We start from the raw sequence: 13,185 nt of genomic DNA on the forward strand, positions 1-13,185 counted from the left end.
ATTCACAGGAAAATGGACGGACCTGGAGAGCATCACGTTACTCAAAACAAGCCAGATGCATAAAGTTGAGGGCTGTATGTTTTTTCTCATATTTAGAAACAAGAAAAAAGAAAATAGAAGAGAGATAAGGAGGATGGAGGAAAGGGATCAGGGGATGGACAAGGGGAGGGCAAGGCAGGCACTGGGGAGTCAAAGTTATTAAAGTATGCTATGCACACGTGCCAATATGTCACAATGAGCCCACTATTCAGTACAATTACCAGGCACCCAAAAAAAGTATGTAGTGGACCTGAGACTTTTAAATGGTAAGTGCACTGAATACTGCTCTTTCATAGAGGTCTTAAACACTGTGCGTGTATGGGATATTGGGAGCCTGGACCTAAGTGGCCTCAGCCTGTAAATACCTTTGTGGTCACATTACCGTTTCCTAGTCAAAGGGGATCTCATAAAAGCAATTCCGAGCATGTGCTTACTTCCCCGCTGTGTGTCTGTGCGTTTCTCAGTCTGTGTGTCTGCAGGTCGAGAGTAAACAGCTCTTTCACCTTTCATGGCCAGATGTGATGCTTTTCAATAACGGCAAAGTCCTTTGGGAAAACAGGACTAAATTATGACCTAAAAACTAGTCAAGGTGAAATTTCTAAATATCAATCCAAACAGGATCTCACCAGAAATTCCCTAGAGTACAACTAGAAGATGAGCATGCAGGAGGTGTGTGGGGGGTAGGTGGAGGAGGTACAGGAGCAGGGAGGAAGCCGGTGGGGTTGGAGCACGAGGACAAAATAACTAAGGTACGGGCTCTGGCAAGAGTGGACAATGGGCCCCAAGTGGCCATCACCCTAATTCTTCATAAGAGAAGTAGCTCTTGAGGCCAATCATTCTGGACCCTTTGATTTGTGAAAGGGTTTATGCAAGGGTAACCCCTCCCAGTCAGAGAATGGCACCAAAGGTGACATCATCCATCAGGCATTCACAAACTACAGGCAGGCAAAAAAAGTCTACCTAATGAAAAATTCATGTGCTTGGACTTCTTGTGGTCATAAAAAGGCTCCATATAGGGGCTGGGGCTGTAGCTCTGGTTGAGCGCTTGCTTAGCATGCGTGAGGCACTGGGTTCAATCCTCAGCACTATATAAAAATAAATGAATAAAATAAAAGTATTGTGCTCATCTGTAACTTAAAAAAAAAAGGGTCCACATACATAAAGGGAGCCTGTCAATGTTCCCTCATTTCTCCCAGAAGGGTTGAAACTGTACTTTATCCCACCACTGTCCTATGTGGTCTTTGACAAGGGCACCCGAGCATTCTGTGACACTGGACCCCATGAGTTATATTTCTCCCAGCAGAAGGGTTGTCACAACTGGACCTCAGGACCCCAGGTGGGATGCAGTACAAAGAAAACACCAGGATAGCCGTCTCTCCTTCAGCTCTCCACTCACACCCTGGGCAGAGCTGGGCACACCCTGCATTCCCCAGGCAGGAGGCTGGGCAGTGCGGTCATGCAGCCTCAGGACCAGGCTCCTCCCAGATGTGAGCGGGGAGGGCTCCGGCGGGCTGCAGGGGTATTCCTGCCCAACCCGCTGCCCCTCCACTCCTGCTCTCTTCCTGGAGCTCATGCTGCCTTCTCACCTCCATGTGGAAACTGTCTTGTCGTCTAGCGCCTCCAGCTGGCAGGCGTAGATAATGGCATCTCCTGTATCAGAACAGCTCCACTCAGGACTGGAGGTGACTCTAGAGTCCACAGAGCCACAGCAGACCATGCTCTCTGGTGTCCATGAGAACTGTTGACCAAGCCCTTGTAGGCACACATCCAGACCAGTGCCATCGGACTGCCCGATGCCTTTCCCCACTTCAATCTGTCCTCCAAGTCACTGCCTGATGGGTCTCCCCAAGACACAATGCAGAAAACTAGATTGCTTTCTACTTTGAATGTGGAATACAAGTTGAAACTTCTATCCAAGCCCAGCATTCAAAACTGCTAAGGCCTGAATGGGTATGGCGCCCCACTCTCCAAATTCAAGTTGAAAAACAACCTTTATAGCGATGGTATTAGCAGGCCGGGCCTTTGGGGAGGGGTTAGGTCAGCAACAGAACCCTTGTGAAGAGAATGAGTGTCCTTACAAAGGAGGCCCAGAGAGCCTCCCTGCCCTTTCACCAAGTGAAGACCCAGCAGGGAGACACCACCTCTAGGAGGCAGGCCCTCACCAGACCTGGAATCTGCCCTGACCTTGGACTTCCCATCCCTGGGGACCATGTGGGTTGCTACTAATCCACCGAGTTGATAGTACATTGTTACAGAATAAGACAAAACACTCCAAAAACTGCCCCAGGCCTGTCCAGCTCAGCACCAACTACTCCTCGTTTGCCAAGCCACACGCTCTGTGGTGTGCCCAGGAGCTCCAAGCCATCCCTGTTACTCCTGCCCCAGGTCTTTTCCTGGAAATCCTTCGCACCTGCACAATCCACCAGTGTTTGAAGGCCATGTCCTCCCAGGAAGTCCCCACGACGCCAACCCTCTGATCCCTCATGAAATTGGATGACTTTGTCAGTTGTCACCAAACATCCCATTCTAGAATGTTCTTTAGTTTCATATTTAACAGGTTTTCTAACTAAGTTATACACTAATTAGCAACAGGGTCCATAATTCATCATGATTTTTATTTCTTGAAGCCAGATGCATCTGTCAGGTTGACCAGTACCTGCAGATAAGAGGGAAAGAACTGAGAAGGAATGAAGACCGAATAGAACATAAGAACAGGAAAAGATGGGAAGAGTAATAGAAGATTCACCTACATTGCATCGTCCTTTAAAAATACTAGATGAGAGTCAGTTATTTGGTTATTTTACTACTGCTAATATATTCCAAATTCTTAGCGTATCACAAATACATCATTTGAATTCATGCGTGATTCCCACTATAACCTGAATTTCTTTCTACACCTACTGTTTTTCAAATCTATGTAGATGATCAACTTTTGAACAAGGCTAAACATTCACACATAATGGAAGACTGGCATGCGACTTGAGTAAAACATCATGGGCAAAATTTTCTAATAAACTGGTCCACATCTCTGTGTTACTATGGAATATTTTTTAAGAACCTCATTTTCAAGTAAAAAGGATGAAAAATTCAAGAACATGCCAACTTATCGTCACCCTATTCCTTGTTCAAGTTCTCAAGTCACTTGACAATTGATTTTGGAAGGGTCAGAGTGGACACTGCATCTCCTGGACCCCCTTGTTGAAAACAGAGGTGTTCTTTCCTGTGGCTGCTGGGAGCATCAGCTGCTCAAGGCTCACAGCTGGATGCCTCTGGGGACTGACCTCCACTGAAGGGAGCTGCCAGGCACGGAAGCCTGGCCCCCTTGCCACGAGGCAGACAGCTCTGCATGGCCATCCAGCTCCAGGGCTTCCTGTGGGACCTGCCCGGCTGTCACAATCCTGCTGGCTGCACCCCACTCCTGCTCCTTACTCCCAACCACTATGGCTCCTGAGAGCATTCCAGTAAAACTCCTCACGGACACTTCTCCAGCTCAGTCTGTTTCCCAGGGAACCTGACTTGAGAGGAAGGTCAGAAATTTCGCGAGCTCTTTCCTAAGTATTGAGGTGGTCCAAGCAAAGGAAAATAAAAATTAAAAAGCTACCTCACCTCCTCTACAATGCCTATGGGATAGGAGCCACCCAATGGCATGAATGTGGCAGCAGACCAAGGAAAGCATTTTCCCCGTTGTCTGTTAGTGGTTTCTAGACTCCACAGACACAGGAATAGCTAGCTGCGTTACACCAAACCCCCCTTCCCAAGCCATTCTTTGTATTAGGATTTAGCTGTCCAATCCTCTGGGGTTTCTATCACATGGATTTTGTTCAGAAAAATAGTGATTTTTCAGATAATCAGCTGGGCCAAATGGCACCACTTAACATAGGCAAAAAGATTTGGTTATGACCTATTTCAGTATATAGGTTGAGCGACCCTAATCCAGAAATCCCAAATCTGAAACGCTCTAGAATCCAAAACTTTTTGAGTGTCAATATGATACAAGTGAAAAATCCTACACTATGAAAATTTGTTTCATGCACAAAATTCTTTAAAACATTATGTAACTTACACCCAGGTTCTGTGTTTAACGTGCATATGAAACAAATTACTTTTGTGTTTTAAGTAAAATTTCTTTCTAATGCATCAGTCTGTCCAAATTGGTGTGTTACAATGGAATTTTTATTAAGTCCCATCCCCAGGATACCTCATTGTATATACGCAAATATTTCAAAATTCAAACATTTTAAGAAAATCCAAAACACTTCTGGTCCTAAGCATTTCAGATGAGGGATGTGCAATGTGTTTCTGATCAGCCACTGAAGGTTGTAAAGCGAACCACATCACCTGTGTCACACGAGATGGCCGTAAGTACGTGAACTTAGAAGCCACAGAAACCTATTCCCCCAGGAAACTGGTGCAACCACTCTGGAAAGCAATATGGAAATTCCTCAGAAAACTTGGAATGGGACCACCATTTGACCTCATTACCCTACTCCTCGGTATATACCTGAAGGACTAAAAAAATCAGCATAAAATAGTGATGTGACCACATCAATATTTATTGCAGCTTCATTCACAATAGCTAAGCTATGAAACCAACCTAGGTGCTCTTCAACAGATGAATGGAAGAAGAAAATGTGGTTTATATACACAATGGAATATTACTCAGTCATAAAGAAGAATGAAATTATGGCATTTGCTGGTAAATGGATAGAACTGGAGACTACCATGCTAAGTGAAATAAGCCAATCTCCCAAAACCAAAGTCTGAATGTTCTCTCTGATATGCGGATGCGGCACAATGGAGGGAGGGGGATAGAAGTTCATTGGATTAGAAAAAGAGGGGAATGAAGGGAGGGGGGATGGGAATAAGAAAGACAGTAGAATGAACAGGACATAACCTTCCTATTCACACATGAATACGGGACCAGTGTAACTCCACATCATGTACAACCACAAGAATGGGAAGTTATACTCCATGTATGTTTCATATGTCAAAATACATTCTACCGTCATAACTAAAATGAACAAATAAAAAAAAGAAAGAAAGAAAAAGAAACCACTTCCCCCAGAGTACGTGAATTAGGATCCTAATTCGAGTCTACACGCTTGGTTGCTGTACCTGGTTCTCGATGGCCTTCCTGTTCCTGGGGTCGCTCACCACAGACAGCTGCAGCTCCGCCATCTTCTTCATCTTGCTGTCCATGTCGATCTTCTGGAGCAGGCTTCTCGTCTGGCTCTTCAGCAGCCGCACCGTGTCCTCTTTCCCATGCTTCTTTGCAAAAAGGGATGCACACGCAGAGTGGATGGCCGTGACCCAGTTTTCCAGGTCTGTCTGGCTGGTGGCCTAAACACAGAGAGCGAGGAGATGGTTTGAAATTACCTGGACACAAAACTTCTCTCCAGAATGGCAGGCTGGGTTTGGATGAGTGAATCCCAAGAAATACCTGCATTTCATAAAAAAAGAGTTTAATTTCAAAAACACACCCAACCACTCACTGGGCTCAGAGGACCAGAGAGAATGTGGACTGCGGAGCAGACACAACCCTGGGGCCCTAGCCAGGAGCGGCCAGGAGTCAACAACAGAAATGACGGAAAACGAGGCCACATCTCTGCTGCTCCATCATGCCACTCTGAGTGGCTGCTTCTCTTCATCAGTCTAATAGGAGAAGAAAATATTGGGGCTAAAACACAAAATCTGGATATAAAACTATGTCTACAATGTGGCTTCAATTATTAAAAAAATCAATAAAAAATATAGGGAGAGGACGCACACCAAGGACACTAAAGTAGACGTCTTCCAATACTGGGCGTTTGTAAAGGTTTCTCTTTGGTAAGTGACTTCGGATGCAAAGACCATACTATTTTTATAAAAGGAAAATATTTTAACAACTATCAGGAAGGCCTAAATTAAGTGGAATGTGCAAATATATATGACATTGAGAAGGCTGAGAAGCACTTTCATGGTGTCCAGAAATATCCGTATTCACACAAGCCAAAGAGTGGATCTTCCGTTGGCCTCGGGATCATCGAATAGGACCAATTGGGAGAGGGTCTTAAAAGTAAGAATATTCTGCCTGAATCGCAAAATGTTAGCTTCACACTCACTCCTAGAAGTCCACACAGATTTAACGTAAGGGGTTTACCTGCCCGCATTAGGGTTGACATCAATTCCTTATTTTACTTTAAAACATTATGAAAGGTGTTAAAGGATCTGTCTGTTAAGAGGAGGAAAACCGTACTTCAGGCCCCGATTCCTATCAGTCAAGTCAGTTTGGGGACAGAGGTAAGGCTATTCTCAGGAAACCCTGATGCAGTGGCACTAGAGAATTCTGGACTCCCAGAGTTGGTCTCGAGAACATTTGTTCTGCAGGGCTTCTGAGGGCACCTTGGACCAAATTTACCAGAGACCTAAACCAGGATCCCTGAGGTTTCTTTTTTTTTTTTTAATTAATTTTTTATTTATATATAACAGCAGAATGCATTGCAATTCTTATTACACAGAGAGAGCACAATCTTTCATATCTCTGGTTGTGTGCAGAGTACATTCACACCCATTCGTGTCTTTATATGTGTACTTTGGGTAACAGTGTCCACCACATAGGTTTCTACGAACCCTCCAGCCAGATACAATCTGCAGCCCACGCTGCATCTACCCCAAGCACTAGGCTTGGGTTAGGAGGCACTGGAAGGGCACATTTCACTTCCCGTTGATCCCTCCCAACTCTTTTGAGTGGATCAATAACAAGAGTCAAAATTTCCTAGCCAGATGGGCACCTGTAGAGCCAACTACCTGGGAGACTGAGGCAAAAGGATACTTTAAACTCAGGAACTTGAGACCAGCCTGAGCAACGTAGCAAGACCCCATCTCAAATAACTGTTGGAATTCCTTTAGGACTGAACACATGCGTATGATGATATTCACCCTCAAAGCAATCCTGTTAGGTTTTATAAACGTACACGCTGAAGGGTCTGAAGCTCAGAAGTTTCCCAAGTGCTCCACAGCACCAGAGTTCCAATCTAAGGGTGACCCAGTACCCGAGGCTCAGCACCCCTCTGCTCTACCACGCTGCCTTTGTGACTAGAAGGTGGCTCAAACTTCCAACAGCAGATGGCCCGAATTTTCACTTCCAAAGGCCATTTTCCCAGGGAAATGAGACCTCACTTGTCCAGGAGGTTTTTTTCCTAGAAAGCTGCTTCTTTGACTTCCCCTGGAATTCTCAGGAGCCCGAGTCTCCATGGTTCCCTAGGCTTCCTTTAATAGGCCTCGCCTCTGGGAATCCCAGACGCTGCATTCTCTACACCGTGAGCGGTGCCGGAGCGGGGACCGTGATGTTTCTCTGTGTCCTGTGAGCATCTCATGGGCCGCAGCCCCGCACTCGATGGGTGCCTGGGAAATGCCAGCTGCACCCGTGTCTACCCTGGCCATGGTACCACCACACTGGCAGCTAGCACCACGGTGTCTGCTGCGCAAGTCTTAATCCAAAGCCCGGCTTCAGTTCTCGGTTTTGCCTTTTAACTCTGTTCCCTTTGATCACAGGGCAGCCCCTCGACCCTCCGTTCGCAAAGCCCCAGCAGTACCTGGAAAAGGTAGACGTCACCAAGGGAGTTGCTGAGGCAGAACACGTTCTCCTTCTTGGGATGCTCCGGGACGGACTGCACTATGCTCTCCTCTGCCAAGAGAGCGCACCGCGGGGCACCGCTCTGATCCGTGGAATTCTTCCCATAGGTCTCGTAAAACAGCAGGGTACAGCCTGGGAAAGAGAGAAGCAAGATAATGTCCCTGACACAAGACATGAGGGTCTGGGAAAGGCATGAGAGTAAGGGATGCATGCAATCAAGACCGCCAGCCCTAAATGAGACCATCGTTTACCACCAACAAGTCAGATGGCATCTGAAGTGGCCTGCTTGTCTTAGCAGGCAGGGGAGTATGTTTCGGTAAACGTATCAGCAACAATGATGCCCAGCACAGACTGGGCTTAACTCCTCTGGGTTCTCTGCACATGTGGCTCAGTCAATCCCCCTGGGGCCCTGCAGGAAGGAGGTGGCTATTCACCCACTCTTCAGGCGAAGACCCTGGAGGGTGGACTCCCTGCACAACCCCACAGCTGGCACAGGGACAGGGCTATCAATGCAGGCCCTCTGGCCCCAGCCTCCTGGTTCTTGGGCAGACTACAGTGTTATTTAGGATGTATTTATTAAATAGGGGAGGCTAAAGAAACCACAGATTCTAGGTACAGTTACTGAATAAGGAGTTAACAAGAAACTACAACCAGGTAACTTGGCCATTTCTGAGAAAGTGCCCCGTGTATCCTCCAAAGGCTGGGGCGAATGATTTCCTTTTAGTAAATTCTCTAATTTCACAAGTGATAAAAAAAATATCACAGTGATCTTACTGACTCAGGCTAAGGGGGAAACATGAAACTGAGTATTCCTGAATTTTAAATATTACTCTGAGAATGTTGCTTCCTAGGCTTTTCAGTATTCATTTCCCCCGAAATTAAGCTAGTAAAGAATCGCTGGTAGAAGTTAACAAGGGTCTGAAGATTAGATAGAAATGCCTTATAATTATTAGAGACAATTTTTAATCAAATTGATGCTCCTGGTTTAGGTTTATTATCCCTTCGGCCTCCGTCCAAGAATCAGTTCTGAGCACCTCTCCTGAGCCAGGCTCCGGCACATGGCACGAATGAGGTGGTCACAGTTGATGAGCTCAGCAACTACCTCTCACTCCAGCCAGCGCTCACCTGCCTGAGAGCCAGCAGAGTCACTTAACGGCACTCCATCCTGCGTGTGGGTGTCCTCAGTCGTAAGAGTTTAGGAGTTTTCACTCTTGTCAGTTTCGCTGCTTCCTCTAAAAATAAGTCTTAATCTAAACAAACAGCACAACGGTGCTAGCCCAAGACTGGACTTCATAACTGGCGCTTTCTTCTTCAAAGATTGCAATTCATGAGCTCAGGAGGCACTGAGCTGAGCTGTCTGCTCCCATGCATAAATCACCCAGGGGCTCCAGGTGGAGCCCAGTGCCACAGGGTGTGCTTAGCATGCTGGAGACCCTGGGTTTGAGCCCCAGCACCAAAAAAAAAAACCCTCACAAAACAAAAACCTCACCCCAAAAGGCTACACATGCTCAAATATTAAGGACAAAGGAAACAGCAAGAGATTAATGGCCAGCGTTGCTTCTCGAGGGTCTGAGTCTCTCTCTTTCCCCAGCTAATGGTACATTTCTAATCGCTCCATCAGGACCATGGCCCCTGCTGAACGCGTCAGGGCGAAGGTGAGAGAGCAAGGCTAAGTGCGCCCAAGCCCGCGTTCTCTCCAATGGGTTGAGGTTTTCTTCCCAGTCTCCCTGCCATTGTATCCCAAAGGCCATGATCTGAGTCATTACATCTAGAGGAAATGAACACAAGCCCTGGACACGTGCCAAGATGTTGCCAAACACCCCATCAACACCAGACGGCGGCTCACGTGGACGTTTCACTTTAGAGCCGGCCAGCATGTAGTTCCATAAGCAGAATGGCGTGCCTATTGAATTTAAAGGACAGGAAATCCATCTTAACTCTTGTTACACCAATTTTAACTTAAAGGAACTCTGCCTCTCGAGGGGGGTGAAGGGACTGATCTGTACTGATGAGATCTCCTCCCATTCACCCCGGGGGCAGCAGCCATCAGCCCTGTCCAGGGCCCACCAGGTGCTAGTGTTCACACGGGAACAGTTTGAAAGTTCAGGTTTCACTTTGGTTTTTTTGGAGAGGACAGAGGGTATCCTCTTTGCCTCTGCAGCAGGAAAAAAAAAAAAAATACGCTGGAACAGGAGTGGAAGTACAATATACAAGAGGTGATAACAGAAATACCTCCAGCGGAAGGAGAGCACCTGGCTTCAGTCCTCCCTGAAAACCTCCTTTTCGTGAAAACCTTCTTGTCCCACACTCTTCCCTCCATTCCCTGCCGCTGGCCTGTCTCAGGGCAGAATCACGGGCAACCTCAAATTATCAGATCAACTCCTCTCCTGATGCTGGACACAGTGTGATGTGCACTCTGAGGGACATCTTTAGTGCCTTGCCAACAATTTGGCCCAGGAAGTCCCTGTTAACTGCATGAAATCCACTCATTAGAAAAGACAGATGTAAAGCAGAACCACCTTGTTGAAGTATTGCATTTGTGTACCCGTAGCCCACCTGCACATTCAAGGGAAGCAGGCCACCAGGTTGTTGGTTAATAACTGCTCTCTCCGGAAACCCGGTTCTGATTTACTTACACAGATACTTTGAAAACTCTTTGAGAGTAAGTTTAAAACCCTGTTTAAATATTTATGCGAATCTACACATAGGTATGATTTTAAGGACGATTAAACCAAAGAGTTAAGTCTGAGCATTACAACTTGGACTTCAAGCCAAGGAAATGGAACTTGACATATTAAAGTCCCAGAGGAAAAGGTGTCAAGAGCCACATAGGAAAGGTCGTGCTGGGAAAAACATCTTTATCGCAAGGCGAGCCCTGGCTGCAAAGGAAACGGGGAATGAGTGTTTGATAACGTTTACAAAGCTCCGTTTGTGTGTGGATCGTGAAGTGTTTCACAAGCAGAGCGCAGATCTCTCAGGGGTCAAAGAAAACTCGGGCCTTTCCCGTCCCTGAAGCCAGCAGCTGGAAGTCTGGCTTACCTTCAGGGGAACACAGGGGCATGGCAGTTGGATCTTCCAGCCCTGAGGGTATTTCTGAATTCACCACCACCAAAAAGCCTCCACCAACTGGCCCTGCACAAGTCGGGAGTGTGGAAACCAGGAAGGTGGTGTCTTTCCACCTGCCCAAAGCTCCAGCGGTGGTGGAGCTCACGCTGACTTAGAACCAGCCTGTCGACCTTCAGTCCGTCTTACAGAAGGAAGTCGACGCCCTTCTACAACACCACTGCTCGCCCTCACACCAGTTCTGCTGTCTCTGGGGTGGACAGTCCCCAGGGCCTGGCTCCAAACCCCTTCACCGTCACTCACACCCTGTTTCTCAGGTGGGATGTGGCCACACACAAGCCCCACTATCATCTCCCCACTGTGGAGATGCCACAGGCAAACAGGGAAGAACTTCCCAAAGCATCAACTTTAAGGAACAAACTTTAAAAAAATGGATACATGACGCATGACGGAATAAGACATCTATGTTCTCCCTCTTGAAAGTAGGAGTCATCTTCAGACTGTGGTTTGCAAATGATTCCAGAGGATCACGCCCTGGGGACAGGTGTCCTCGCCGCTCTAGGCAGGGAGACTTCACGTAGAGCCTTTCCAAGAATCATTTTCTATTTCTGACCAAGTCTCTTGAAATACAGGGCCCACAAGGAGGGGAACAGCTAACTCTGACCAGAACAAAGGATACCACTGTCACCTCCTTTGCAAGAGACATGGCACCGCTAAGGATAGAGCAAAGGACAACATCCCCTCCTTTAAAATATGTTTGCTCTGACTTTAGCGAGCACCTTGGAAACTTCTTCTGAGTGGTCTGCTGATTAAGCCCCCAAACCTTTGTCACTTGCTGCCATGTTTCCCTGTCCCATTCTTCGGTGTCTCTTTTTTTTTTTTTTTTTTTTTTTTAAAAGAGAGAGTGAGAGAGGAGAGAGAGAGAGAGAGAATTTTTAATATTTATTTTTTAGTTCTCGGCGGACACAACATCTTTGTTGGTATGTGGTGCTGAGGATGGAACCCGGGCCGCATGCATGCCAGGCGAGCGCGCTACCGCCTGAGCCACATCCCCAGCCCCTCTTCGGTGTCTCTTTTGACTTAAATCTTTAAGTTTTCTTACTCCTTCAAAATTTGATCTTCAACTTTCCAAATCTCTGCTGTTAAAATATGAAAGCCTGTCTCCCCAGTATCCGAAAATGAGGTCCGTTCTTTGTCTTTCCCAGCCATAACATACCACAAGGATCTAAATCCAGGGTTAGAAAAAAGACTGTGGTGTGTGCAGACATACACACACACACACACACACACACACACACACACATACACAGAGAGAGAGAGAGAGAGAGAGAGAGAGAGAGAGAGAGAGAGGTACACAGCTCCTTCACTGGGGAAAAAGTGTAACTTACAGGGAAAGTGCCTCCATAGGTGCCCATTTACCAGGGGGGGCTCACTGGTCATCCAATAATGAGGCCTGCCCTCCCAGGCTGTGGGTATCTAAATATGGGGCAAAGGAAAGCAAGGAAGGGGCACCTCGGAGGGCTCTGGGCATTTCACACCTACTAGCTACAGATGCGGCTGCCCTCTTCTGTGATTGGGTAGGGTACGGTGTCACCTGAGGAGGTCTGACTTGTAATGTCACACTCGTTCCTCTGACAGAGGCACGGGGGGGGGGGGGGGCTCCACAGAAATGCTGGGGTGGCGAGGCTGTCTGCCTCTGTGTCAATCAGCTCTGTGTTGATTGAGGGCACCATACCTCCTCATTCAGATTTCTCAGCTCCACACAACTACGAGGAGCAAAGCAATTCTGATTTTCTTTTGTTTTTTTTTCGATATTTTTTTTAGTTGTGGATGGACACAATATCTATAACTCAGTGGTAGAGGGCGTGCCTAGCATGTGTGAGGCCCTGGGCGGGAATTAACAATAAAAAGAAAGAAAGACTGCTCTGAGAGTATAGCTCAGTGGTAAAGCACAGGCTTATCACGCACGGTCAAAGCCCCAGGTTCAATTCTCAAGACCAAAAAAAAACAAGAAAGAAAGAAAAAGGAATGCAAGTTGTTGCACTGGGGATAACAATTACACTTTCTTAGTTCATAAACATGGAATGATAGAAATCCAATAATCCAGTTGGTATTCAAGCTAGGAAGAATCACTGTCAAATTCTGAATGTATGCAAAATATGAAATTTCTGAACTACATTTAGCAATTCATTTAGTTTGGTTTGGGTCTTATTTTTGTTTTTCTTTCCCAAGAAGTAGGAACACTATCAAAGAGTGGTACAGTAATGCATATAAAATGATAAGCAATCGCTTTTAAATGAACTAATTATTTGTTAGACTGAATACTAAACACAAATAGTAAGTGAACCATTTTATACAGGTCTGGCAAAGTGCTTGTGGTGAAGCACGCCGTGAGGTTCTGCGTGGAAGCCCTGCCCGCTGGCTCCAGTCTACGCCGACCTCACTGGCACTTCCCAGGCAAGCACAGG

General features: G+C 46.6%; 1 protein-coding gene across 3 annotated transcripts in view; it reads right to left on the minus strand.

Annotated features, from left to right (window-relative positions):
• Window positions 1–13,185, minus strand: part of Tiam2 (TIAM Rac1 associated GEF 2) — a 117,955-nt gene that overhangs the window by 82,391 nt on the left and 22,379 nt on the right. For all 3 annotated transcript variants that reach the window (XM_078018846.1, XM_078018847.1, XM_078018845.1), the window contains 2 exons: window positions 7,614–7,786; window positions 5,155–5,379 (listed from right to left, as the gene is read on the minus strand). In XM_078018846.1, coding sequence (XP_077874972.1) covers window positions 5,155–5,379; window positions 7,614–7,786 — 398 coding nt within the window. The remainder of the gene's footprint in view (window positions 1–5,154; window positions 5,380–7,613; window positions 7,787–13,185) is intronic.

Source organism: Ictidomys tridecemlineatus, chromosome 8, assembly GCF_052094955.1.
Source record: "Ictidomys tridecemlineatus isolate mIctTri1 chromosome 8, mIctTri1.hap1, whole genome shotgun sequence".
NCBI classification, from domain to species: Eukaryota; Metazoa; Chordata; class Mammalia; order Rodentia; family Sciuridae; genus Ictidomys; species Ictidomys tridecemlineatus.